Source organism: Amia ocellicauda, chromosome 17, assembly GCF_036373705.1.
Source record: "Amia ocellicauda isolate fAmiCal2 chromosome 17, fAmiCal2.hap1, whole genome shotgun sequence".
NCBI classification, from domain to species: Eukaryota; Metazoa; Chordata; class Actinopteri; order Amiiformes; family Amiidae; genus Amia; species Amia ocellicauda.
The window spans coordinates 5,334,167-5,362,067 of NC_089866.1; the positions used below are offsets into that span (position 1 = coordinate 5,334,167).

Below are 27,901 nucleotides of genomic sequence, written 5' to 3' on the forward strand. Positions count from 1 at the left end.
GGGGTCAGTCGTGTCAAACGGGCCGGCCGGGCCCCTCATCTGCTGCAGCGCAAGGGACAGAGGCCTTCTGGGGGGTGCGGTCATTGCATGCCGTGACTCTGTCGGTCTCACTTGCCTGGGGTTTCTTCTGCGGCCCCTCCTGCGAATGCTCCAGCAGAGGGCCCGTCTGTGGGAGATTAGAATTAGAGTGCACCGCCACAACACACGGCCGTACGGACCACACTAGAGCGTCTGCGTGGCCTGGCCCCGGCCCATGCCTGGGGGACACCCTGCAGAGTCGCTGCACACACCCTGTCCCCCAGAAACCCCTGCCTAAACGCCTGGGACCACGGGATCCCCATCGTCTCACTGTCTCCGCTCAGGTTTGGCTCAAATCACGACTACAGCTCCAGGACTCACACCTGAATGTGGTTTTACACGGAGGTCCTGACTGAGGCAGGTTATTGAGTGTTAACACTGTAATTGCAGAATGGCAGGCTGGCACTGGCATGTTAGTATCCATTCATTTTAAAGCTTGAGATAGCATTCGTAATTGTGTCTATCAAAGCCATATTCCACTTTAATACATTAACTGAGCTATTTTGTGTTTGTTCATTTTTGTTTTAAATGAAGGAGGTCCTGTGTGCAAAAAAGGAACAATGTTAACATTTCTGTACAATGGGGAGGATAAATCTTGAATATTTTTCAGTTTAATCTCATATTGGACGGGTCAGAGGCACGTCAGATGAAGCCAGAGCCCAGCAGTGCCTCCTGTAATATCTCATTAGCATAAGAACATCATTGTGGCCGACAGGACAGCGGTGGTTTGGTTCATCGGTTGTTTGAGGTACAGCACGCCAGACCCCCCGCTGTTGGAAAGCAAGGGGTAGCTTTGAGTTTGAGTACTAGAGATGGGATTAAAAATGTTGCAGTTTTGCCTCCGTCTACAGTAAGCAAAGCTAGTGGAGAGCCGCGGTTCGGGGGCGGACCGGGCGGGTACCTGTTTGAAACGGGGCGGCAGGCTCCAACCGCAGGCCTGCATGAGCCCGTCTTCCCTGCGCACGTGCTCTCGGACCTGGCGGTACTGCTCGCGCCGCTGCTCGCGCCGGGCAGACAGTGCGCAGTCACTGAGGAGAGACGCAACACCGTTACTGTCCAGTCTACGGGCGGGAGACAAGAGCGAGAGTCAGGACAGAGCGCAGCACACACAGCCTTCAGCTCAACAGCAGCACACCATCGCACAGTGCAGCTCCATGGCCCGCGCGGCCGGGCAGGCAACCCCCCTATTGCACCAAGTCCTTAAAGAGCAAATTTGGAAACGTCCAATTCAACAGTGTCGCAACATTACAAATTACAATGAGGATTGTATACGAGACTCTATTGTGCATACTGAAGTACAGACTGCCTGCCAAGTTGATATGTCGAGGTAAATCAAAGTTGCTGCCCAGCCGCCCGGTCGGTGTAGATACACTGTATACAGAGAGTGGCTTCAGTGATTCATGTATCACAGAGGAAGAACATCAGGCAGGCAAACTGAGACAAAAAAAAAAACTAAAAAAACTGGGAAGCCAAGGGAAAGTGTTCTCGTGTTCTAGTGAACAGTGGTCACACCCTGGTGCCTAAGACAGCTATTAAACATCGAGTTAGGAAGGCCGATCTAATCTAAAGGCAGGTGCTATCTAAGGAGTTTCAGTAACAATCCTCAATCCCATGGCCTTCTCTGCACCTCGTGTTGTGGTCGCCATCTTGAACTCAAACCCTAAGCCTTGTATAAAACTGGCTCAGCCTAAACTTATTCCTATACCAGACATTCTCCAAACTCCATCGTAAAGCCTCTGGACCTCAACATGACCTTCATGACCCAAATCCGGGTTATTCAGGTAAGCACAAGTCTAACTGAGGCTAACTGTGTCTAAACGTACCTGTGATGATACTGGAAGTCTACGTTCCACAGGGACTCTAAACGTCACGCTAGGCTGGGCTAAACCCAATCTGAAAACAGAGTGAACCCGAGACTTAATTTAAGTCCCATATTTAGCCATAATTGATAAAACAATTAGTCTAAAACATTGTTAAGGCAATGCTAACACCCATCCCAGATATAATGTTTCCCTGCATGAAGGTGAGCCCCACACAAACTAACACCATTCCTTAGAAAAAGACCACTGTGAACCATTTCACAAATTTTCAACATAATTAACTTTTACCTGACTGACCGGCACAATTAAATCTTACCCCAACTCAACCCTAATGCCAAAGACACTCAACCCGACATAATCTACTCAGTTTTGTGCATCACCTGTCAAGCTAAACTTAGCTCCACACTTCAACTTAATTTTAAGGTGCCCGAGTCCACAGGTGCCATTTTATCACAAAAAATAAATAAATCCTGTCCTTCCTCTTATCTTTTCCGCACACAGGTACTGTGCCACCCCCCCCCCCCAACCCCACTCTGCGTAACCCTCAGGATGCTTCCCACCCCTGTCATACAGTTCGGCACCGATTTCCTCAGGAGACTCTTCCCAGGCATGCTGACACAAAAACAAAAAGACATAAAACATAATATTAAAACGGATACAAATTCACATGAAAGAGAGGTCCGCTGCGTCCAGCTTTCAACACACGGTGTCAGGGTGCTGTTCTTGTCTGGTTACGCCACTGCAGTTCTCAGACAATTAGACCACTCTGGATATAAACCCGTGCGAGGGAGAAACCTCACCATCTGCGTACGTAGTCTTCTTGGCAACATGTTAGAACACCAAGAAGAAACTATCACATCTTATTTAAAGTACCAAAACCCCAACGTTTTATCTACGAAACGTCTAATAGTCTTTATGTTTTTTGAATATCCTTACTATGCTTTTAAAAAAAAGGAAAGATTTCCATACTGATTCTGGTATATTCCTAAAGGGGAAAACTTTCTCCCATCTTTGGCTATTTCAGGTTTAAGTACGAGATTAGAAAACTGAAAGCAGATGGAGAAAGCGAGATTAAGCTACAATACTTTGTTGAAAGAGGGGGGGGACAAAGAAAAGTGCCCCAAATACAAGACTTTCCTTGGCAGTGGCAGGATCTAAGGAGGTACACTACCATCACTCAGACTGTGCTCGGTGACACACATGGAAATAAGCAACGGGAGGTCACAGAAAGAAGTGTTGAGCATCTATGTCATGCGGACGTGTTGCAAAGAACCTCCCTTAATAAAAAAAAAAAAAAAATCACAAAACCAAAGAGAAAAGGAACCACGGGACAGATGGTGAAGGAGGAACCAGTGTGAGGAGGACAAACGCATGCCATGGCAGCCCCGGACTGGCGCTGAGCGGGGGGGTGGGTTGTCTCAGGTGGCCGGGGGGCGGGGGAGGGCCTACTCACTCCTCGGGGAAGAACTCCAGTGTGCGGTTGGCCGTGGAGATCTGGCACATGGTGTGGCTGCGGCGCTGCGAGAAACCGGCCGGCGAGGGCGACTTGTAGTGGATGTTGACGCTCGTGTAGGGCCGCTTGACGGGGGGTGGGCTGGCCGAGGAGCTGAAGAGACGGGCGAAGCTGCGGGAGAAACAAGACGAGACTTTGAGGAAGACCGTTGGCACCTGAAGTCCACCTATACCCACCTTCAGGATGAACGGTGCTCTCTAAGCTTCACTGGGAGATGAACGGAGAGTGCCTACCCCCCCAAAAAAGAGAGAGAGAAATATTGGAAATACTTACAACTGCCAGATGGTAGATTTCTTCTTCTCTTGAAGTTGAGGACTCTCCCTGGAAGCTCTAAAGCAAAACACACACACACACATACACAAAAAAAAACAATTAACACCACCGTCCTGTCGCACTTCCCAGCTGTTCTCTTCAAGTCTTCAAACGTGTCCAGTTTATCGCTGGAGGCAAGAGTAACAAAACAGAATTGCTGCGCATTGATTTAAGATAGATAGCAGTGGGATAATCCTTTACAACAGGGTTACAAACAAATTAAAATGACACAAACACACAAAAAAACATTGAAGTGGCACTGAGGGTCAACAAAGACAAATGTTTTATAAAGTGACAGGGCACCCCAGAGCGGAGCAGAGACAGTCTACGGCTATGGACTCTCCAGTGGGAGGGTCTGGGGCTGGGGTGCGCGTTCTCCCCACACCTGATCATCTCCGTCCACCTCACGGCCTCCTGCAGCTCCATCAGCCGCTCCTTGTACTGGTTCCTCTCCATCAGGACCCGAGCCATCTCCACCCGGGTGAAGCGGCGCCGCTGGGCCATGGGCACGTCGTCCTGCAGCGGGGACGAATACTGGCGCGACGAGACGGGGATAAGAGACGCGGTCAGAGGGGCGGAGGCACCTGCCCACACCATAGAGACTAACGACTACAACCAGCATTCCCACTGCATCACAATTCGATCCATTTAGGCTTTTATGGGCTGCCAGGTCAATAAAACTACAATTCTCCATTCAAGTTTACTGAAACTAAGGTGAAGAGCTTGAAATATCCATCGCCTGGATGAACCCACTATGCTACGTCAGTCTTATCTGTTTCCCCTGCACCTCGACCAAGAGATCGCCTGAGGTCAATACAAGAGAAGCCACAAGGAACTTCTACTTACGTCCTCCACACCTTCATCCTTGGATTCCTGTGTTGCACCCAAGGCCTCAGCTTTCAACCTGCAGTGTAGAAGGAAGAAGGGGAGGAGGAGGTTATTGAAGATGTTATTGAAGAAATCAGAGTACAGCAGCTCACTCAGCAACATCAACAGATCAAGAGGTCCTAGAAGATAACAGGAGAGATTGCCACCAGAAATATGAACCCGTGACCCTGGTCTGCCTCACCGCTTCATCTCCTCCTCCAGCTCCTTGACCCGACTCTCCACCTTGGTCTTGGACTGCCGCACTGCCTCCAGCTCCTCGCGCAGGACCTCCTGCTCGCTGGACAGCTCGTCCACCTTGGCAATCAGGTCATTCTTCACGATGTTCAGGGCGTTCCTGCGGGGAGACAGCATCCCGGTGACGGGGAACTACGAGGCGGGATATCGGGGGAAAAGGCACCTTCTCACACAAATCATTTTAAGTTGCTTTTCTGGTTTTGGAAGTAAAGGCATCCCTGATAAAGATAATCAATAAGGACGATATTATACAGTCAATATTATTATACATTTCAATGGACACCTTTACATTTTAAGTGAAGATTTAAAAAGTATTCATACACCGAGCATACAACTACTTTATGGAGAACTATTTATTTATTTATTTATTCCAAATTCACCCCCACCCATTTCCTATCATACAAAACATGATCTCCCCATAACCATTTGATCCTTATAGATGCACAGCAGATATGTAAAGAAGGAATGTCCCGAGATGAAGTTTAAGACAAGTGGTTAAAGCAAACCCTTGATGCTATGGTCCCTTACTTGGTCTCCAGGAGTTGCTTGTTCTCTGTCAGAAGATTCTCCACTTCCTTGCCCATCCCTGTAAGAGAGCCAGCGTTAGCCCAACAGAACCGACCTTCGCACTGCATAACTGCTGATGGTCTGGCACACAGGTCTTACCAATCTGGTGTAGCAGTGCTCAATCTTTCCCATTTCCCCAAGCAACCATGCCATTTTTCTTCATGGGTTTTTTGTACGCAGTAAGAGCTGCTGGAGAGAACGTCAGCAACGCCCGAGCATGCAGCGGACCTAGTGCGTTAATGATGTTTCCCCACCCGACACCATCTCTCAGAAAGCAGGATCATTAGGGCTCTTTGTCCTCAGTGACGTTTAGTCTGTTCCCGGTTCAGTGTACGAACAAACTTGAAATTATTCTCAGTGGGATGCTTCAGAAAGCAGCTAGACAAGGTCCATGGATCAATATCCAGTGCTCAGAGTTAACCCACACACCAGAAGGGCTTAAATCGAGTCTCTCGAGTCTCTCTTTGTAGTCTGTCTTATGGTCTTTTGTTTTTATCTGTTAGGCCTTAAGTCTGACTACAATAAAATAAAGTACTGTGTTCTTCAGTACTATAGTACAGGTAGACAAGATTTTAATAGTGTAAATGAAAGGAAACAAATACATCCTATAAATGTATTATAAAGATAAAAAATTATGAACAAATCTAATTATTGGGAGGTTATTAAGCAACTGAAGACCAAGGACTATTCTTTTACCTCAAACATCATCAGCGTTCAGGTTAATGAACAAAATCAGCTGAAGTCGTCTCAGATTTGAAGGACACCTATGAGTCTTTAAGCAGATTGAACATATTGTGCACAGTGCTCACTGGCACCTTTCTGTGAACAACACATTTAAATGTGGCCAATTGTTTTTATACATCCATATATCCAATGTGTATGTGAGTTAGAATTGAATCTCTTTACATTCTAGTCTTCTTAACTGAAAGTGTCTCCCACACATATTTGTACAGTTAATCTTTAAAGGCTAATTGATGCCTGTCAAAACTGACAGTTTCTCGTTTTGTTTTGTTTGTTAAAGGAAACAAAGAGCCCAAATGAGGACCATTAGCTGCACACCATGACATAAGACAACACCAATCTGGAGAACCCTAGACCTTAACGCATTGGCAGCTGCTATGGTTTGGGAGAGTTTCAAAGTGCATACAGTGGGAGCCCCACACTGACAACAATCATCCTCGACACATAGGCTGTGGTCGTCTGCGTGGCATAATCTGATTCTCTTTTAAATCCCTAAATAATCCAAACCTGTCAATTTAAATATAGATATAGTAGCTAGAGAGTCCTAATCATAATATGGGCTCCTGATGAGGTGCAGGAGATGGACATAGGCTATCTGGCTGTCAAGAAAAACAAATGTCACCCTCGTCGAACACCACAGCAATGAAATAGGGCAAGTCACTTCTGCCAGGCACCTAGAGCCTTCAGACCAACACGTGGGTGGGGAGCAAAAACAGAAATCATTTAAACAAAAGAAAATGAATGAATAAAGAAATCGTAACGGAGAAATAAGCATGCTCTCAAGCTTGCCACTTGCTCTTTCCAACCCCCCTTCGAGCGCCTCTACAGGAATGTGCTCTGAAGAGGGAGCAAAGGCAACACACAGCAGCGAAGGTAAGACTGGCAACTGAAGCCACAACAGAAGGGGAGCAAATTCACAATCCCAGGACCAAACCCACAACCCTGCACTGACATACCTCCATCCAGGGCTTCCTTAAGGCTTAAGGACAACTTTTACACCTCTAATCGAAGATATAGGCCACTGAAGGTACGGGGGGGTGAGGGAAGGACAAGTCAATGTGAAATGAAGTGTGTATGTGCTGTAGTTCTCCTTTTTAAGGTGTATAAATAATGGCAGTCCAAAATGCAGTCCGCTTTGAAGAAACTAAGTCCTGAAATTAATGTCATCTTGGGCAGTTCTTTAATAATTTGGGATTGACTGCTATTCTGCTGTTGGATGCCAGGAACGGGCTTGAGTGTTTTATTTTTCGATTAAACTAAAAGCAATAGCACTGAAAACCAAACACAATCACATGTGCAAAGAGACGGCCCGTTGTTTGACACGAGTCTGGCTGTTTCATGTGTATGGACAGTGTCCCAGTTCTGTTACAGTTTCAGCAATGAGAGGACGACACAATGGTGAACCACATGACTAAAGCTTCATCCAGACCCAGCAGGGAAACAGAGCAGCTCACAAGTGAAGCGAGGGAGTTTCTGAACCAAGCGCCGGATGCAGTAATGCAGGGGAGGATGAGTGGGAGGCAGGATGAAGGGATGGATGATGAGCAATGAAAGACGAATAAGGCCACACGCCTTACCGAAAAAATCGTCACGCACTGAACGTGTAATCCAGCAAGGGAGGGGAGGCGGGCGGGAGGGTGTGGAGAGGGAGAAAAGACAGAAGAAAGGGTGGGGAATAAAAAGGAGAGAAGAAAGAAGAGCCGATAAGCAAATTGAGATAAATCAGGCTTAAGGACAGAGAGAGAAAGCAATGGTCTATGCAGGGTAACTATCGCAGGAAATATAGCGAACTAGGCCTACGATCCAGCTCAGGACGGGGTTTTTGAGATTTGATCTGTGTTATCTAGAGAGGTTAACCGATTTACTGAATTCGACTTCCCTCTCTTGTTCGACACAATTCCCACCATCCCACAAAAACACCTAGAAGACTGGGGCTCCAGAGGGGTTTTCCTTGAAAAGTTTAAAAGTCAGCTGTGCTTTCCTGATTTTTAAGGATCAATGGTGTCCTGAGGTCAAAGGCTTCTCTACCGACACTACCAGTAACATAACTTTTGGACTGGTCCCTGACACTGTGGTCTGACTGACTGGCAGAAGGCTGTTAGAGCAGATGTACATTTCTATGAGGTTTAGCTGCACAGGTTGGCTGTTGCTCTACTCTGGACCTTCCTGAGGAGAGTGCTGAATATGTGTCATCAAGGGTCAGGGCTCAGTGGGACAAGGGCCGCAAAGCTAGCAGTGATTGGACAACAGCTGGGGAGTGTCACACGTGTATTCCAATAGGAGAGAAGAAATACCAACCAATCCCGGGGGCAGATACACACCTGAGAACTCCCCTATGGGCGTGTCCAGCAGAAGCACATACAGGGAGAAAAAAGGAAGCAAAGAAGGGTCAATCAGTGACTCAAAGGAAAAACTAAAATCATAATACTGAGAAGAAAATAAAATAAACATACATCAATGAACAAGGCAAATTCAATGGCAAAAGCATGATTTCTCAGGGGCCTTGCCTGCAATGAATGAAAACGCCTATACTGAAGATAATAGGGTTTCTGACAGACTTTCAATACAGGACACCACACTGGTCCAAAACCAAAACACACGTTGGCTACTGGAGGACACTGAAATATATCCGATGCTCTTTAACTGCTTCTTATCACTGGATGAAATGTTTGGTTTAACTTCACATAAAACCCTGGTAGTTACCGCACAATCTATGGTGTATGGGAAAGACAGCGATTGTGCTGGTCAGTAAGGACATCTTTTTAGTCAGTTCTTAGCAAACCAACATAAATCCAGCACATTGAACGCACAGGTGTGCATCAGGATTGGCATCACTGGCACGTTCAGTTGATCCAGTCAAGGTTGATAAGCTTGACTTAGCACAGACAAACTGATTCGTAATAAAGTAACACAGGTCCATACAGGCTATTCAATACATAATGGAAATGTCTCTGAGAGAAACATCGAAGCGAATAGCTGTTGTAGTTATATACACATATACACACACGCTCACACACACACACATTTCAGAATATACTGACTAATATGACACCATACAAATCTACATTCTACATAATATTAATATCAAAATAGAAACTAGCAAACAGCAGTGTGTGGAAGATGCAAACAGTCTTACTTACCATGACGCCAGTTCCCCATGTCTGTACAACGTTCGGTGTCGTGCGCCTGCAGGGCACTACCTGAGCATGTATCCTCATTTTATGATGTTTGCCTGAGCTAAAATCTCTTAACTTGTAATTGTCAGTTAATATAAAAGACAGTTATTATGGATATCAGGGCTTAAATTGGAAACGTGATGCTGGAAGAGGATTCCTGCAGCCTGACTGCACATCTGACTATGAAAAGGCCGTATGGGCATCAATGGTAGTCATTGGACACCAACCCAGCTCTGAGCAGTCTACACGCGGGCTTAAGTTCAGACTCACGTCATCGCTTGCTACTGATGACAGACTAAGACTCAAGAACCTGCTTCAAGATGAAATCCTAGCCAATAAAAGAAATGTGAAGCTGTACCACATGCAGTTCCAGTCATGTAAACGTCAAAGTCTAACCCTACACTGCACAATGTAGCTAAAACAGTCCAAATATTACTGTAAAACAACTTCAATGTAATTGTAAAACCATCTCTAAATTTAGACCTCTACTTCAAACCTAAGACTAAAGCGGTCAGAATGCTAACCTAAGCCTTGGCCACAGGCTTATCCTCGTCTGAACCCCAAGCCGCTCTAATGAAATGTTCAGAGAGGACGAGCACCTCGTGGCTTTGTACACCCGGTGGCTCTCATGACTGCGGTGTGGTGGCTGTTTGCCAAAGCATGCATCTCTGCTAGTTTGTTTTAGATCGATCGGAGAGACTCCAGCGAGGAAACGGATGAGCCCGGCCGGCCACATACCGAGCAGCTCGGCTCCCGCGTCCACGTCCCCGATGATGTCCGACTTGGTGTCCTTGATCTCGTGGTACAGAGAGTCCGTGTTGATGCCGAACGCTTCGTTAACGATGCCTTGGGAAGGGCTGAAAAAGAGAGGGATTGCTGGGATGAAGCAAGCATACTAAAACAAAAACTCACAACGGTCACAATGAGGGTATTATCTCATGATTACGAGTATTGTATTATTTCAAATATGTAAATTTGTTCATGAAATGTAGCTATTTTAATTTGGATTTTCCCCGGGATGGTAAAAATAAAGTAGCTCTAAGACAGATTTACTCATGTTTAACCAAAAGGTTGGTGTACATATTAATTCTGTACGAATCATGTAACCGCCATGTGTGCGCAGGGCGGCCTGCAGCAGAACTCTGGCTATGGACATTCCCCCAGACGGCACGGAGAACAGCCGGCGTGCTGTACCTGTTTCCACCACAGTAGAACGGGGGGTCCATGTCCAGGTCGGGGGTGTCAATGATGTCCGGAAACTCGTCACTGCTGCCCATCCCTGCAATCAGCACCCACAGGTTACCCTCACCTGCGCACGGCTCCCCTGGGCACAGCACAGAGCAGCGCAGGGCAGAGGCTCTATTACACCCCACCTCCAGCGTACAAAGCTACAATTACTAAGCAGCCCAGGGTTATAACAAGACACATCTTGGCAAATTCTGCATTCGTATTGGAAGTACAGTTGTTAATACATTTTTCAAAAGCTTCAAAACTACTCTTTAATCCCATCACTGGTAATACTCTAGAAGTCAAATAGGGAGAAAAACCTTCCCTTTTGAGGAAACTCCCCCCACCTCAGACATTACTGCACGAACTGATCTATGCTTAAAATTATAAAACTTCCAATTGACCTCGAACACAAGGCTGGCCTGAAATCTCACCAATGCTGACACTCTTGGTTTCCGGGAAGACCTGCACCTCCATGTTCCGGCTCAGCCGCTTGACCCCCTTGCGCTTGTTGTTGACGCGGGCCACGTCGACGTCTGTGATCGGCTGGAAGGTCTCGTTGAGGGGGGTGACGGTGGCCGAGGGCACAGACGAGGTGGGCGTGTTGGACTTGCTGCCGTTGCTGCTGGGGGTGGCGGCCGCCGAGGACTGCCCAGATTCCGACTCGTCATCCTGGGGGACAACAGAGCGTGAGCCTGCATCAGCTCCAGCTCGGGCAGCAGGGGCTTGACACCCTCCACACACAGCAGCAGAGGCTCGACACACTCGTTCTTCGCATAGCCTGTGTTTGTAACGGTTTACCTCTCTACAAGGCCTGGGGACACCAGATTTCGTGCTCTAGCTGGGCAGACGATTACCCAGCCATGGCATAGATGGGCCGCAGGCAATTTAACTGAGTTTCAAGATGCATCTCCTATCACCCAGAGCATGCATTTATCTTCAACGGGACATTAACTTTACCAGATTTTATAGATTACACACCCCGGGGATAATTATGTTTCTTTTGAAATAGCACAAGGAGCTGTATTAGGCTGCTTGTACATCTTAACACTTCAATAAGCAGGTAACAACTCCATTTTGAGTAGTTCCCTCCATTCCCTGAATGTCGAAACTGATCAATTCCTCTCGGTTACTCGCCTCCTGTTTATTCACCCTCACACAAACTTCAAACGTTGACAATCTATAAATAAGCCAAACTCCATAAAAGGAGAAGCACATTCCTTTATAGAATAAAAATCAATGTATTAACACAATAGTTAGCAGCTACACCAACTCATACTAGATGGGGCTTTAAAATTACACGTTCACACTGCCCCGCATCAGGGCTGCAGATTGAGGTGCAAGAGTGGTGATGACAGGAAGTCCTTTCTTCCCAGCCTCCCTGCCTATCCAGCCTGGAAACCCCACTGACAGACCCGAGCGCTCCCACCACAGCCTGCTCTCCCTGCCCCTGGCCACAAGCAAATCCACAGGGGTCCATGTGGAGAACTGCACCTGGGATGGCTGCACGTTTCCAGTAGTGCTGCCAACTGTGGGTCTTACAAACCTGAACAGTAGGGTTTTTTTAATCCTCTTCATTTTCCTGGCAAGTAATTCCTTCCATTTTATACAGAGCCCTGTCCTATTCAAATGAGCAGCCTTGACACAGTAGTCTGTTACAAAACACAGAGCACACAACTGAGCACTGAACACACACCGGTCTGTATGAGGTGGCTTGGCTTTGTGTGTTACTTGGGGACCGGATAAAAGAGATTGAAATGTATGGGCTGGAGAAAAGGGGTAATACTGCCAAGTCTGGGTGTGCTCCTTTAAACATATTTGTAATGAAGGTGGTCTCACTGAATGCAGATGTATATTCCACAGGTTCAGAAGTACTGGCCAACTGGACGATGTCATTGCTGCTCATTTTAGCATGTCAGGAGTCTGTATGAGGACACATGTGTGTTCTGTTCAATGTCTTGTTATTTGGCATGCTTACTACTCCAGAACGTCTCGCCCAGGGGAACGACAGGAAACAAGTCGAGGGAAGAATATTTTAGGTGCACACAGTTACTCAAAGCGTCCTCAGAGCACTGGTGTTGCACAGAGTCTCAGCCATCTGGAGCGAGGAGTCTTTTCAGAATTTATTTTAGCTAGAACAGTACGCACGCCAAGTAAGACGCTTGAATGAAACAAAATGACGGAATCACACGAAACATCTACAACACTCCATGCAACAAGAAATAAATTAATCCAAGAACAAAAATAAGACATTGATTAATGTATTAAAACATGACCAAACAGACACAACATACACTTAGGGGAAGCATTTCATTTTCCAAGAGGTGTGAATTCACCACCGACTGAAAACGTTTAATGAAATAGCCTGCACCGTCAAGCAGTTGCTCAGTTTTACACAACAAAGCAGACTAAGAATTTAGTTTTCACATTTGGGATTAACACTCATATAATGCCAGACATTGTGGATTTTCTGTGATAAAGACTCTGATCTTCTAGCTCCGGTACTTTTCAGTAGAGATGTGATTTAACTCAATTAATCAATTGCTTAATTAATTTATATGTAACTTAATTTAAACATGTTCACATGAACCCACACTGTGCACTGCCAGGACGTGGCAGCTGCGGAGGGCAGCCATTGCTAAACATCAGACATCAGTAATGATTTCCCTTGTTGAGGGCAGCTCAAGTCCCTGGGGGGCACACTGCGAGCCACGCATGTGTACAGAAGAGCAGCAGAAGAGCAGAAGAGCTTCTTGAGGGGAGCGTCCGGTGTGTGTAATGACGTTTGCCTCGGGTCCATCTCGACAATTCGTATACAGCAAGATATTATGTGCACCAGCAACCACAACCACTAGAACCATCAATGTTCATATGAGACAAAAATCACTGCAAGTGTTGATAATATAAAACCCAGAATATAAATCTCCATAATATATTAATATACTGAGGTCCCTGATGATGTTTTGTGGATTTAACAAATGCATTAGGAATTGAAATTGATACTCATAATTGAGGCACGAATGCTGATATGTAATATACTTCACAGGCACATTTAATGTACCTTATTTTTTACCATTTCTACTACCTTCAGCAAAAGACTAATTGCGAGAATGAGTTGTCATCCTGAAGTTTTTGTTTTACAAGCTAGAAATAAAATAATAAAAATGAAATGCTCCCCATTGCAAGTTCAGCACACGTTTCTCTCCATTACCCAGAAAACAAGAGGGATGGAGGGCAGGATGGAGACAAATGGAAACAGACAGAATGGCAGAGGCTCTACCCGCCCTCCCCCATCACTCTCACTGGCGCCGAAACACCCGCCTTCCTCTCCTTCACAGCCAGTCACTGCCCGGACTTATTTCACATTAAGGCTCCACAAGCAGCTCTCCTGGAAGGAAGCCCTGTGTTGATTATTTTAACTTAAAAAGCAAAGACTGAAAACCTCTGGTGAGATTTCCATACATCTATCAAAGACCTAGGAAGATGGAAGAAGAAGCTTTTGCTGGCCTGAGCTAGAAAACATCTTGGGAGGCCTTCATGCAGCAGTGGATCGGCAAAGGCTGATGATGACGAGGATTATATTATATAAGGATTATTATTAATGCTATGTAACTAATCCATTACATTAGGCATTTGCCCAGTCTAAACCTGACAAGAACAAAAATCGAAAGGGGACACACTACACCTCTGACAAAAATTCATACATTCCTTGGTTCTTAGTTCAAACCAAAATTCCTTAATAATTTGATAACCCCATACTTATTATAATTTCTGAGAACGCATCTAACCAACTGACTTAATGAGACGTCACCCAATCCCCTGTATAACGGTCCTCGGAACCAAAAAGTAAAATTAAAACATTCATATTCATTATCAAAGGTATGAATCCCCTTCACCTACAGATATCTCTCAATGCCTCATGCTTACAACGGTATCGCTCAGGTCTTAACTGGCATGGCTACGACACACGACCCCCCACGGACCCCCAGCCGTGCCCTGGTTAGCGGTCGGGTGCAGAGCGACTGTGAGGCGACACGCCGGGCAGGATGTGTCGGACAGGATGAGAGAGATGGGGACGCCCGCAGTGAAGGCTGTGGTGGTTTTTCTTGCCAAACCTTGTAGCTGGAGATGGAGAAGGGCTGGCTGAGTTCGCTGACCTGCCAGACGTCAGAACCAGGCGTCATCCTAGCCCCCCCCTGACACCCACGTACCATCCCCTCCGTGCTGTTGAAGAGTGAGGGTGGCCGCTCCGTCCTACTGCGCACCGAGAGGGAGAGGGAGAGGAGAGAGGGAGAGCACAGTCAGTACCAGCAGGGGCTCCAATGACAGGAATGACATTTTTCAGTAGATATAAAAACAGATAAAAACACACTGTTAAAGCATCAATGATATGCTGACAAGATGTGTTGCATGAACATGTCCCAGATTAATACCAAGATACAGAGCTTATCTTATTAAAAAGGCAATCATGCCACACTGCCTAAAAAAAAGTGACTCCACACAGAAGAATACTACACAAATAATAGGCTAACATTTTGTATTAAATCAACATGCCCTTCAAAAGAGAAAGCAAATTATAAAAAAGTAATATGCTTCATTAGAGTCAGAGTTTCACACGTCATATTCGAGAAAGGCCAACTTCCAGAGAAACAGAAAGCTCACAACAGGAGCTCTTTTGAACACAAGCAGCGAGCAAAATAGAAGTTGACTTTTATTGAATTATTCCCTTGTTACACAACGACAAATGTGGCGATTCGGAAATGCAGGACATTAGAGATCTAGTAATATTCTGATTTTGCCCAAATAAACAGATGCAGTGAAAACCAAGATCACAGACGCTGCCTTAAATAATCGGGAAGATAAAGGAAGAAACCATGAAGATACAAGCAGAGATCAGAGGTCAGAGATGACTGTAGCTCATAGCAGACTGCACAAACTTACAGAAAACGATCACCACTTAATAGTATTAAACAAAATAGACTAACCCTGAGCAACCTGCGGTTTAGTGATTCGCAAGACTAGATGCATTGTGCTGTCTGCGTGAGAGCGTATAAACATCTGAGTAACACTGAACTTTAATCTGAGATGAAACCATTTCTTAGGAAAGCTTAGTATGGAAATTCGCCACAGAGTGACTAGGGGGGACCAGGCTTGGGACCTTCTATTCCAACACTTGCAAAAGTGAAAAAGAGGAAAAAAAATGTTGCTGAGATTTAAAAAGCTACCAAATGCAAAGTGCTAGCTGTGCAATTCTGTTATTCCAAACAGAGAGGTTGAATGGTAGTCTTATTAAGTACACTTGTCTTAGATAAGTAGCTCAGTCGCAAGGTATTGCTGGGAGGTCAGGGCTACTCAATAGGAAAATAAACAGAACAGACAGGTGGAAACTGATGCATGCAAGATGTGATGAACTACCATGAACACGGACACGACTCAGAGAAGGAACACCAGAGAATAGGAGAAAAACAGACACACACAACCACACTTGCACAGACAGGAACCCCACAGAAGGCAGAAGAGCAGACAGACAACAGTAATGTGAACACAACAACAATGCAGTAAACAGCCACAAGGAGATCAGAGGATTGTTCTGCTTGGCACAATTGGCTTGTAAGCTGAAGGACACACCGCAAGCTGAAGTCAAAGGTACCAAAACAAAACCGGAAAAAATTTGTTTTGCAAGGATATCGGCTAATTCAGGCCTGTAGGGGCCTTTTTAGACCGTACCATTCATGGGCTGGAGGGGCAGGCGGGGTCTGATGTAGAGGTATAGAGCGTTTGAGAGAATTTACCTTTTCCTCCATGTGTGGCGTTGGCTGCAGCAACAATACAACACAGCAGCAACAGCACAGAGAGCAAGACAAAAGAGACACAGTTAGAGATCCCACAAGGCCAACACACACACACACACACACACACACAGCAAACTGCAGGTCTACGGGCTGAGACGCACTGGAGCACCACTCCTCAGAGCTTCCTCTTCGTGTCAATACGGCCTATTCACCAACGAGGTAATACTAAATGATGCACAGTCTGATGCCTACAAGTCCAGTTAAAAAGCCAGCCTAAAGCACAACCCTAGTCATCTTTAAAAATGTCCAGCTAGGCCCCTAGAAATCTACAACAGATTTAGTTAAAATCAGTAGACTCGAACCCTAACAAGGACTACATTATAACCCTAATTTCATCACAGAATTTTCCCAAAATACTCAAAATAATGCTCTGCCGAACAACCTAAATGTAACCGTATCCCACCAATCATCATCACCAATTTAAGATGAACTGGGTTAAAAGTTCAAATATCAGCTTTTCAATTTTTATTTTTTGATTGTGATTTTTTTTCTTCAACATCCAAATCTTCAATTAAGTTACGTCAATGTAATAGTCTAACATCAAAATAATATCTATACTCTTTATTCTAAACTGTGATACCGTACGGCAGTGTTGAGAGGAGAGACTATTCTTTATAATCCACTGAATTACATCAGTAGATTACTGGTCTCTAATTAATCATATCCATTATAGACTGGATAGGATCCTTGGATCACTTAGTTATTAATGGACACCAAACGAGCACGATGGGGCGAATGGCCTCCTCTCCATTGGACAGTGTCTTATGTTCTTATTGTAAAAAAAATGTGGGTGTGTCACAGGATTCGAAAAAGACAAACATAAGATAAAATAAAATTAATATAAAATGAAATATTACATTAAAAAAATCTCAGGTTTCTCATTGACAGTAAGCGTTGTTGGTGTTTTTAAGGTTAAGATTGGGTGGGTTAGCGTGCAACACAGAAATTATGTTAAATAAGTCGGACTGCGACTTGAAAGGAATGGGAAACGTTGCTGAAGACTTGTCAACTTGCAAAGCTACTGGGTTACATTCCTGCCTCAATCCTAAATCAACAATAAAGAAGGGGAAATACTTAGGCAGTAAGCCTTCAGCAGAAGAACTGGAAAAATAAAACAAAGGACTAAGAAATCAAACCCACAGTTCCACCTCTTCAGATACATCAAATCACATTAATATCCTTTCCAAACCAGGAAGAGATTACAGACCAATTTCATGGCTTAACATTAATTACTGCCAAAGACCATCTATAATCCCTGCATCCCTGATTTCCTAGTTCCCCGTATTAATTCTCAACACATTGACAAGTATGTTGGAAATGACAGATTCTGCAAAACTTGTTTGTTTTCCATTCAAAAACCTGATATACTAGAGAAGAGTCCAGTATATAAAAACATTTCCACACACAGAACTGGCACCTTCTCTACAAAAGGAGGTTTATTAACTGTAATGTCTGTTTTATTGGGCAGTGAACATAAGAAGTGGTAGTTCCTGTTATACTATGGATACGTGCATCTAGTTATTTATATGGAATTATAATCGTAAATGCATATGCAAGTGTTTATAGTATTGTTTATATAATAAAGATAAAGGATGTATTTTCTTTATATGAGGAGGTACATAAATCTTTGGGGAAGTGTAGATACATTTCCAGAAAACGCAGAGAAAAACAATTCTACATGATTATCAGAATATTCTCCTCAGGGAGACAACAGTTTCGGCTGAGTGAACACCTTCCCTGCCTTCCTTCTATGAGAGTTGGGCACACAAAACGGATCTGACAGGAGTAACCCCACTTCAAATTCAGCTGCATCATTTCCCTGCGAGTTGCCAAGGTTAATGTCCTGAGCGAAGCGGACTGATCGCGTTCACAGGCGCACTGACACCCAGTCATGTGAAGAGAAGTCAGTGGGGAGTCTCTCAGCTACATTTCAAGGGTATCAAAACTAAACCACATCAGGAACATAGAAAGGAGTTACTTTCGTCCAAAAAAGGAAATCGAAAACAATTCAATCTTATTCTACAGTAAAGATATAATACACAACAACAACTGCAGGAGCAAAGATAGTCAGCAGTAATAAATATTGATATATATAAGGGTTAGGCCACCCAGTGCACATTAGAGTGAAATGTTCCAGCCATGGCAACTCATGTACAAGAGAGTAAATTCCCTGGAAAGAGTCGGTCTGCCAAGTGCTGGTCTGTGCATTGCACTGCTGCCATTGCAAATACGGTGCATTGCTTGGGCTGCTACATGTGTCTGCACTGGGCCTGCTTAATGTGATTGCTAATGTAGTGCTAATCAGCTGCTGCTCTCCCTCCTCACCTTTTATCAGCCACGTCGGTGAAGCATACTTTAATCAGGTTTTTCCAGACAATAAATTATGTTTTAGTTTGAAGTGTGTGTGTGTGTGTGTGTTGGGGGGGGGGGGGGGGTGCTGCTTTCAATATGGAGAGCAATACGCCCATTTCACACAAACAAAAATCTAAAGCATATTGTGAAATTGATGAATAAGCTATCACTGCAGGGCAAAGGTAGGCCTAAGGCATTTTAATTAATAACCACAAAACTGGTTATATGCTCTCTGCTGATCACCAGTGACAGGAAGCCTGGCTTCTGTGGGGACGGTCTCTGAGGAAACCCAGAAGATCAATGGCCATAGAGTGACAGCTTGCTCCAGGTAAGCTCCAGTATATACACACACACACATACATACACTGGAGCTTACCTTTGCAAGATATATATATATAGGTCAGGTATTTTCCCCCAGTTATCAGCATTGTAGCTCTATTTATGGAGTGCTGCTAAATCAAACTACTTTTACATTCCTGAGTAAATAAATTAAAGCATATTTTAAGCTATAAATCCCCAGCACCACAGTAGCTGCCTGATGCTCCAGCTTGCCCACAGCCCTGTTGACAAGCCATGCAGCTGAGACGCTGGCTACACAGGACAGGCTTCACACGTTCCCTCTCCCACTGCCACTGCACATGCCACGCCACGGGCCGGGCAACAGGCCAGGCACAAGCAAACAAATAGGGTCTCACGTTCTCCCGCTTCCGGTCCCTTCCGATTGGCTGTTCGTCCCAACTTGCTGCATCTTGGACCTCTCGATGTGCTCCACGTACGTCTGAATCATCTGAGGGCAGAGACACCACATTCAGAGACAGAAAGGCAGAGGACACACCTAAAGCGGTAGCAAAGCGGCAAAAGCCATTCATTGTCAACGACGAGGCTGGCGCAGACTCGAGGGGGAAGCTGTGCGGCAGTGTGCGGACTTGAGCGGCGCGCTTTGGGGTACCCGGCGATGACCAGGCGGTCACAGTGACATACGTGACAAATATGAGTGAGGCATGAATAGAATTCAATTAAATACAGAAGTGTCTAAAATGCATCTTTAGGAGAATATAATTGAGAAATTGGCTGTGTGTGTATATTTAATAAAGACATTGTGTACTCACTGCCTAAACCCGCTATAAGAAATTGTGTTTAATATAACTTAGCCTAACTATACAAAGTTTATGGTATAAGATTACTATTATTATATTTTCATTGTACATCTTGCTACGGGGTTCCGATGTAAAAGCACTGAAGCAAGCATTTGATCACAGGAGCAAATAAAGAAGCCGTAATTCAACAGAGACCGCATTCATTGAGTTCGAACACAATCACAATTGTAGATTGTGTGACGCTTTACAAGAGGAACCGCCTACCGTCCACCAGTCAGCGCTTGTGTTCTGCAGTCCCAGCGGCAAGCTGGGGTGGCGCAAGGCGGCACATAAATGCTTTACCGCTTTTCGTGTGTCCTCGGCCTAACCCAGCCAAACCCATGAATAAACGGCATGAGGGTCAGAAACAAAGAGATGAAGGATTAATGAATTGTACTGATGAAGCCAAAACAACAACTACCACCGAAACTCCATGAGTCTATGCTTATGCAAATAGAGTCTCATGTCTATCTTTGCCTGGGACAAAAATTATACCGGGTACCTCAGTGTGTCTCTGGTGCAGAGCATTGTACTCCTTCTTCATGTCGGACTCACGCTCCTCCAGGCGGGAAACTGGAAGACAGGATTAATTACAGACCCTCCTCGGCAAAGACCTGCTCACACAAGCGTCAGAGAAGCTCAACAGGCAAGTGCTTCTTGGGATGAACCCTACATTCACGAATCCACACACAACGTGACGAAGAACTGTGTTAACCGGAAGGCTTTGACTCTTGAGAAACCGGGCATCACTGTGACAGTGATAGAACATCACATGAAGAGTCCTGGACTCAAACCAAGCACATGTCTATAAGGGACCCTAGTTAAGGTGGCATTCAAGCGCTAACAGTGTTGTGAAGACGGTCTACTCACTCTGATCTGCATAATTCTTGGTCTTGAGCTCCATCTGCTTCCCCTGCAGCTCCAAGACCTCCACCTGGGTCTGCAGGTCCTTCTTCTCCGCCTCCAGAGCATCCTCAAACTCAATGAATTTCTGCAGGGAGATGCAAAGAGTCAGGTGTTAAAGACTGGACTGGGCTGTGTAAGGATGCAAGAAAGCCAACCCATGGGCCTGTGGATTGTTAAGGACTAGGCGAGTTTGTAATCAGTCATTACTCCCACGGCAATGGAGAACAGTCTTCACGCGGATAGAGCAATTAGTCACTGAACAGGGAGGACACAAAAGGTAAATCATCTGCATCTGCCATCTGCCGTCCTAAAGCTCTTCATATTGAGGCTTTGGTTTTGAGTGTTCAGCTGTACAGATAGCAGATATCGCAACTAAAAATGAGTGGCACGTCATCAACAGATTAAATAAAGTCTGTATAAAATCAGGGATGAGACGCATTCTTGCTAAAACTTGTAATGACATTTTACACACACGTAATTGACTTTGAATGTCTTTGAAGTCGTTGCAGGCTGAAGAAAATCGAGATGTTTTTCAATGTTTGCCTGCAGTTACTGGCCCAGCTCAGATTGCTGTAACCCTGTCTCTCCTGGACCAAGTGACAGCTGGCAAACGCTTGAGGTACCTGCAGAGAAGGCCTGAAGCCAGAGTGCAGCACCGAAACCTCTGTCGGTTAAGGACTACTCCTGCAACGCCTGTCATGGGAGCAACAGTGCATCATAAGACAGACAGCAGCCATGCGTAATTGTGGGTAACTCACCATAAAACGTGTGTTACAGGAGGTGTATTCTTTGCTGTAATTAACACAGTGTACTTCAACTCAACAAACTCTGCACCTCAACAATCTAATTCCATTTGACCATCCTCATGATTACAAAAGTCAGACCACTTAATCAATGACCGTGACTGTGATGTTTTTTAATTCAACTTGCCAAGACAACCTTTTGGACTCTGGGTAGATTAGATTGCACAAATGGCACGTACAAAACCATCCCTCGCTGTTCATTTCACATTTGATTTATATTTTTTTCTCCACAGTCTATTTGTTTTTTCTCTGTCTCATCAGATGTCCCAGCCCACTCCAGCTCAGTGCTTTCATCAGCCCCAAAAGCTATCAGAGGCAGGGAGTCTGGTTTCAGTCCCTGGCTCTCCTAATGCAATATTGATTTCTCAGGAGCAATCCCCATCCCCCAATACAAGCTGCTTGTTTTCCTGTCCGTTGGATAGCTTTCCTCACAAAACCCCCCAACACGTCCACCCAAAACTGTTCTGGCTTAAACCAAATCCCTGTCCTTGTACTGGCTATCCCTTAGGTAGAAAAAAGCAACTTTTGGTGAACAGAGAGCTGCCCTATGATACCAATATCTCCATCCTTGTTCAGCAAATGAAGGAAGGACAGAGGGGAAAGCGGCTTCTGAAACACAATAAGCAGCACAGGTTTTTGAGCAGGAAACAAATCCGAAAGGCGATCGAATTCAATTCCAACACGATTTATGATTCGGGACATGTAAATAAGAATAGTGAAACAACGGAGAATGCTTTAGACAGATTCAGCAGCACGTACATGATATCTACACAGCTTCAGTACACAATGAGTCAGCGGGGAAAAGCCATAGCGTCTTGTAACCCTTTATTTGTTGTTGCTGTTGGAGATACAGGAAATGAGCATTTGAGCATCACATACCGTAACCCATCAGTCATGAATCACAACCAGGCACCTGAATCCATGTCTTACTGGAACGTCTGGGAGAGCTTAGCCTGTACTGTCTATAAAAGGGAAGCTGATCAAATAGCTAACACATAGTTGGCCAACAGTCAACACTCAGGAATTTTAAAGAAAGTGGCCATCTAGCCCCAAATAGATTTCATCTTAAACCTTTTCATCGGACCAATAGATCTGACACAGCATTTGGAGCCATGACTAAACTGTACCAGTGAATCGTTATAGACTGGTATTCGATTTACACAGCTTAACAAGCCAAGCAACACTTTCAAGTCAAAATAAGTAAAGCGGTCGTCTTTTTTTCCCCTGCAATGTGCTGTAACCATGCCTAGTCTTTAACCTGTGGATATACCAACATCTAAAACTACCTGAACATTAACATTAGCACAAGAGATACCACAGAAATATATCGGGATGTTTCAGAAAGAGTGAAACGGTGACCTGTGGCACCCGCTTCAGTACTAAACCATGTCTCTCTCTAGAAGCCCTTTCCACCCTCCCTGTTCAATGTGCCATATATTGCTATATAAGATTTGTGTTTTGCATATTGAAGCCTAGCCCATAATTACTCTTTCTGCCATTGTACCACCATTGCCTGCTGGTATAAAGTTACAACCCCTGAGGAGGATAATTTCACTGTGACCAGACTGGCCTGGGCATACCTGTGAAAGGAAAGGGGTGGCCACCTGATCAAAAGAGGAAATACAGGAAGCAAGACAGGTTTGACACCAAACAAAAAAGCTTTTATTTAATTAAAGGAAAATAACACTACCTGGTGACTAAAGATAAGCTCTCTGGCACCCAATCTCTCATATAATCAGCAACTGAATTGCCAATTTTCAAAGTCTTTAGTGTTTAAGCTAAAGCCCCTTATTTTTCCACAGAAAAGCTCTCGGAAACCAAGTTTACTAGTAACAATGTTCTTCATTTTCCTAGCAGAATATATAGCAAAGATGTTTAACCCAGACATATAACCACACAAATAATCATCATAATCAAAAAGGGCCTCATTAAATCCCTAGCTTACAGTAAAGAAACAGCTCTCACTGCAGCCTTACAAAAGTCTGCAGAATAGTTTGTCCATCACCACCGAACTAATTAGAATCCCTAGGCTCAATAGAGTCATTGACATCGACACATTACAATCCAGCACTGCCAAAACATTTTGTCAAGAAGTCTCTTGGCAACCAAGTACCCAATAAAAAGCTGGAAAGACACGTACTTTCAACCATTCCCACCTACGCCTGCTCCACCTCTTGGTCTGAAGCATTCTAGTGGTGACATCTTGAATTTACGGATTGGAAAATATGATGTACTCAGGTGCCGAACTGTCCATAAGTAAAGCCTGGTCCTTTAACTATCATGGGAACACAGTGCTACGAATGCCATACTCAGATGAAGGTGAATATAAAGTGGTCATAAGATTTGCGAATCCTTAACAAAACACAAAAAAACTTCTCCTTCTGCCATGAGAGATGTAACTTTTGACTTTGGTAGCAAATAATTTCTCCAGCATAATCAATGCAATCATGGTTAAAAAAAATAAAAATAAAAATAAATCTATCAGCCTGAAGCAGATAATTGCGGAACAAATAATTCCAGACTAAGGGGGCAGAAAAACAGAAATCAGATGTGATGCAGTGTGGCAAAAACTATTGGGACAATAGGCACATACAGCTGTTTGTATTGAACAGGGGATGGGCCAACTGCTGGCCTTCAAGGCTGCCATAATACTTTTCATTGTGAGGTCCTATACCTCCTGCAGTGCAGCACACAAATACGAGTCTATGCTGCATCTTCCTCATGCGGCATTCCAGTTCATCCCAGAGGTGCTCTATAGGACAGCGTTCAGCAGCTACTAGCAGGCCACTAAATATGTTTTCCTTGTGCCCCTTTGTTACATCAGTGGCTTTGTGATGAGCCGTTATCACGCAGTTAGACGCACAGGCCCTCGACAGAACGTTCTGTTAAAGCTGGCAGGCCACTATTGTCAGCAATTCGTACCGGAAGTCCGGGTGCCCTTAAGGAAAAACAACCACCCCTGCTTAGCACGTGACTGGCACAATCCCTCACCAGCAGAGGGAGGTCTGTCCCATTATTTGAGGTACCATCAGTACTTCCAGCAGGAGATTTACAAAAAGGTAAACACAAGCAAAACCTAAAGAGAGCAGAGATATTTTGGACGTCTTACACCCCCGTTTGATCGTGACTAGCCCACAGTTGCATCTCCTGCCTTCTTTCCAAAGATGTCTGGTCACTGCCTTATGAGGGGGATACTGACTGACTACGCACACAAGACACATCAGAGTTACAGGGGGGAGTGAGAATTATGAATACTGAACCACCCTCCCAGCTTTACAGAGCAGAGCAGGAGGCCAGCAGGAAATAACTGACGACTTAAGCTTCACTCACAAGGAAGGCACTCCATTGGGGCGATTGCAGAAGGCACCACTCCCCTGTCATGGCTTACACACAACACCGAACACAAAACAAGCCTCTTCCTGCGCTCCCAAAGATGCCCTTCCACTCAAGTGCTCTTCCCAGGACGAATGGCGACATTTAGGACCAGCTTAGCATGACATAGGATGGAGACTAGGGGTGGGAGGTGCAGTAATATGGTCCCAGTGTGGGTGCATGAGTGCCGACCACACAATATTTGCATTTAAGGATCAAAAGTTGCTCCTGTTGGTATTCTGTATCACTGCATGCAATCCTATGAACAAAGCAAATGTTAAAGACCCTGATATGAAGCAATATGACCCTAACAAACATTGCAAGAATAAATACAGAGATTTTCATGTTATTAAGAAGAAAAATGTCTAATTTCTTGCATTAAGATTGCTAACTTGTTTTTATTAAAGCTATATTGAAGGGTATTAGATACAAATTGCAATGCATGCCACACTAGTGATAATCACAGTTATTCCTAATGTAACCCCTGCCGTGCCGGCCGTACCTCCTCCGCCTGTTTGCGCAGCGCTTTCTCCCGCTCGTACTGGGTGAGCAGCTGCTCGTTGTCCTCCTTGATGAGCTCCAGCTCCACCTCATGCTCCTGGTTCTCGGTGAGCACGGAGTCCAGGTTCTCCAGCACGTTGACCACCAGCGGCATGAGCTCCTTCACCACCTCCTCGTCGTAGCTGCGGATGAGCCGCTCGAACTCGCGGTAGATGCTGTTGGCCAGGCCGGACACCCGCTCCGACATCACCGACACGGAGCCGTAGTCGTCCTGGTAGACCACCTCGTCGATCTGGATCTCCATCATGCTGGCGGGCCGGTGAGGGGAGGCTGCTGCTCCCCGGTGCAGCACGACTCAGTGAGGGGGAAGAAATAAAATTCAGCAAGAGTTGAGTCTCTAATGCTACCTTATGGGGTTTTATATCTCCACACTCAATGCGCACCCTTCAGCTGTCTGTTTTGGTCTTTATTGCCTCTCAGTAGATGGATCTGTGTCCCATGGCCAAGTGATGCTCAACCCTCTTCCAAATCCGCATTTCTTGCGCTCTTTTCTCAGCCCTGGATCGCCTCGGCCCTCATCATGCTGGTAAAATATAATAGTTATGTTTCTCTCCTGTTTTTAAATGGCTGCGAGAGCATACGAGCATCCGCTGCTCCCCTCCGCCGCAGCCTCGGTTCTTCTAGATGCTTCCCGGCCGGGCGCCTCTGTTCCCGCAGCCAGCGTCCAAGGCGAAGCGCTCCGGCTTGTCGCTGGCCATTTTTTAAAAAACCGTGCAATAAAACGCCACAATAAATAGATGGGTGAATAAATAAATGAATGAATAAATAAGCACGCAAACCCAATCCCCTAACAATGCACCTGCCGCTCAGCAGCCATGCCCGCCCCACAGCGCAGGGCGCGTTTCACAGCACGTTCAGTCCCGAAACGCGGTGCCGTCGCCGTTTCTGCGTCTTGTCCCCCCCCTGCCCGAGCCCCAGCACCCCCTTCAGTTCACAGTCGGTGCCGGACGGGTCCAGTCGGACGGAGAGCGATGCCGGCGCGGAGCTGCTCGACGGGACCCTCCCAGCTTAGACGAGCGGCCAGCTGACCGAGCGGTGACGTCACGCTGTCTGCAGTGAGCCAGCCCGAGCCGAGCCGGCATGGCTGAGCAGCATCATCCTGCAGCAGCAGCAGCGTTTTGGTGCCTGCCAAGTGCCTGTGTCCGTCTCGAAATGTCATATGTGGTTCTGCTTACAGGTGTTGGGATGCATTCACCCTGCGGGGACAACAATCCGGCACCCAGAACAGGCCCGCCGTGGATAATACTTGGCCTGCGTCGCTTTTAGTCAACAATCCTGCTATTGTGCAGCGGAGCCAGTGCCAAATGCATCATTTGTTATGCATCGTATGCTGGTGGAACTGATTTGAATTGCATGTTCAAGCGTCCTGGCTGAAGAGCCAGTCAGAATGAACATTGAGTAAATAAATAGATGCATAAAAGTTGTCCTGATTTGCATTTTTGATTTTATTGATGTTGTAGGTGGACTTGATCATATAGGTGTAACTCACAAGTTTCCAGTTCAGAGATGGCTGGCACTGAATTAAATTTATACAAATATTATACTTCTCCTTAGTCCATTGGATTTGGAAATGAAGCTGTCAAAACAAACAAACCAGGCATGACTAATAAAAGTATACTGTGCTCAACCAGGTGGACTGTCACTGAGACACAGCTCACAGGAGTTTCCTGTCTCATCTAGAAATAAATTATAGGACACCAACACGTTCGAAGGCATAGAAAACAAACAACATGATTTCTTCAAGACTGAGGTTCATGAAAAGAGATGCTGGTTTCACTACTTAAACATGCCAACACAACCCCCCCCCAGAAGTTAAGTCTGCATTGCATTTAATAATCATCAGAAAACATATTTGTGAAGCCAATTCACTCAGAAACACTGTTCACTTGCTTTCAGTTTGTATATCGGTGAATAGTAATAATAAGTCACTGCACATGTCTTTGGTTTGCAGTGTGCCAATATTTCAACAGCTCAGCTTGGGTCTAATTTTATGAGCACCATTATATCTGTGGCTATGGAGAGCAACACATTTCCCCAATTCCCCACAGAATATTTGCTACAGAACAATGCTATTAAGCCCTGGCTTTCAGATGAATGATTTATGAAGGCCACGCCTTTATTGTAAAACAAATGTAGTAGTACACATCAGTGGCACATGCAGTTTACTTCACTACTCTTATTTTATTGCCTATTATTATTATTATTATTATTATTATTATTATTATTATTATTATTATTATTATTATTATTAATTATTACTACAGACAAAAACAAATTGAGTACATTCTCTAGTCTAGGGCATAGCTGGAAATATCAATAGCCAAAACCAATAGCAACAGTGTTCTTCTGAAACAGCCGAAGGA

The 27,901-nt window shown here is 45.1% G+C and overlaps 1 protein-coding gene across 10 annotated transcripts in view; it reads right to left on the reverse strand.

The window, feature by feature from the left end:
• Positions 1 to 26,871, reverse strand: part of mapk8ip3 (mitogen-activated protein kinase 8 interacting protein 3) — a 35,469-nt gene extending 8,598 nt beyond the window's left edge. For 2 of the 10 annotated variants that reach the window (XM_066688995.1, XM_066688992.1), the window contains exons 1-17: positions 25,480 to 26,871; positions 20,767 to 20,887; positions 20,399 to 20,469; positions 19,456 to 19,547; positions 16,349 to 16,372; positions 14,672 to 14,813; positions 10,991 to 11,228; positions 10,524 to 10,608; positions 10,068 to 10,186; positions 5,374 to 5,431; positions 4,793 to 4,945; positions 4,570 to 4,627; positions 4,109 to 4,257; positions 3,685 to 3,741; positions 3,352 to 3,522; positions 980 to 1,139; positions 116 to 166 (exon numbers count right to left, since the gene is read on the reverse strand). In XM_066688995.1, coding sequence (XP_066545092.1) covers positions 116 to 166; positions 980 to 1,139; positions 3,352 to 3,522; positions 3,685 to 3,741; positions 4,109 to 4,257; positions 4,570 to 4,627; positions 4,793 to 4,945; positions 5,374 to 5,431; positions 10,068 to 10,186; positions 10,524 to 10,608; positions 10,991 to 11,228; positions 14,672 to 14,813; positions 16,349 to 16,372; positions 19,456 to 19,547; positions 20,399 to 20,469; positions 20,767 to 20,887; positions 25,480 to 25,785 — 2,055 coding nt within the window. In that variant the 5' untranslated portion in view covers positions 25,786 to 26,871. The remainder of the gene's footprint in view (positions 1 to 115; positions 167 to 979; positions 1,140 to 3,351; positions 3,523 to 3,684; positions 3,742 to 4,108; positions 4,258 to 4,569; positions 4,628 to 4,792; positions 4,946 to 5,373; positions 5,432 to 10,067; positions 10,187 to 10,523; positions 10,609 to 10,990; positions 11,229 to 14,671; positions 14,814 to 16,348; positions 16,373 to 19,455; positions 19,548 to 20,398; positions 20,470 to 20,766; positions 20,888 to 25,479) is intronic. The other 8 variants (XM_066689001.1, XM_066688999.1, XM_066689000.1 and 5 more) reach the window with 6 other exon arrangements.
• Positions 26,872 to 27,901: the final 1,030 nt, after the last annotated feature.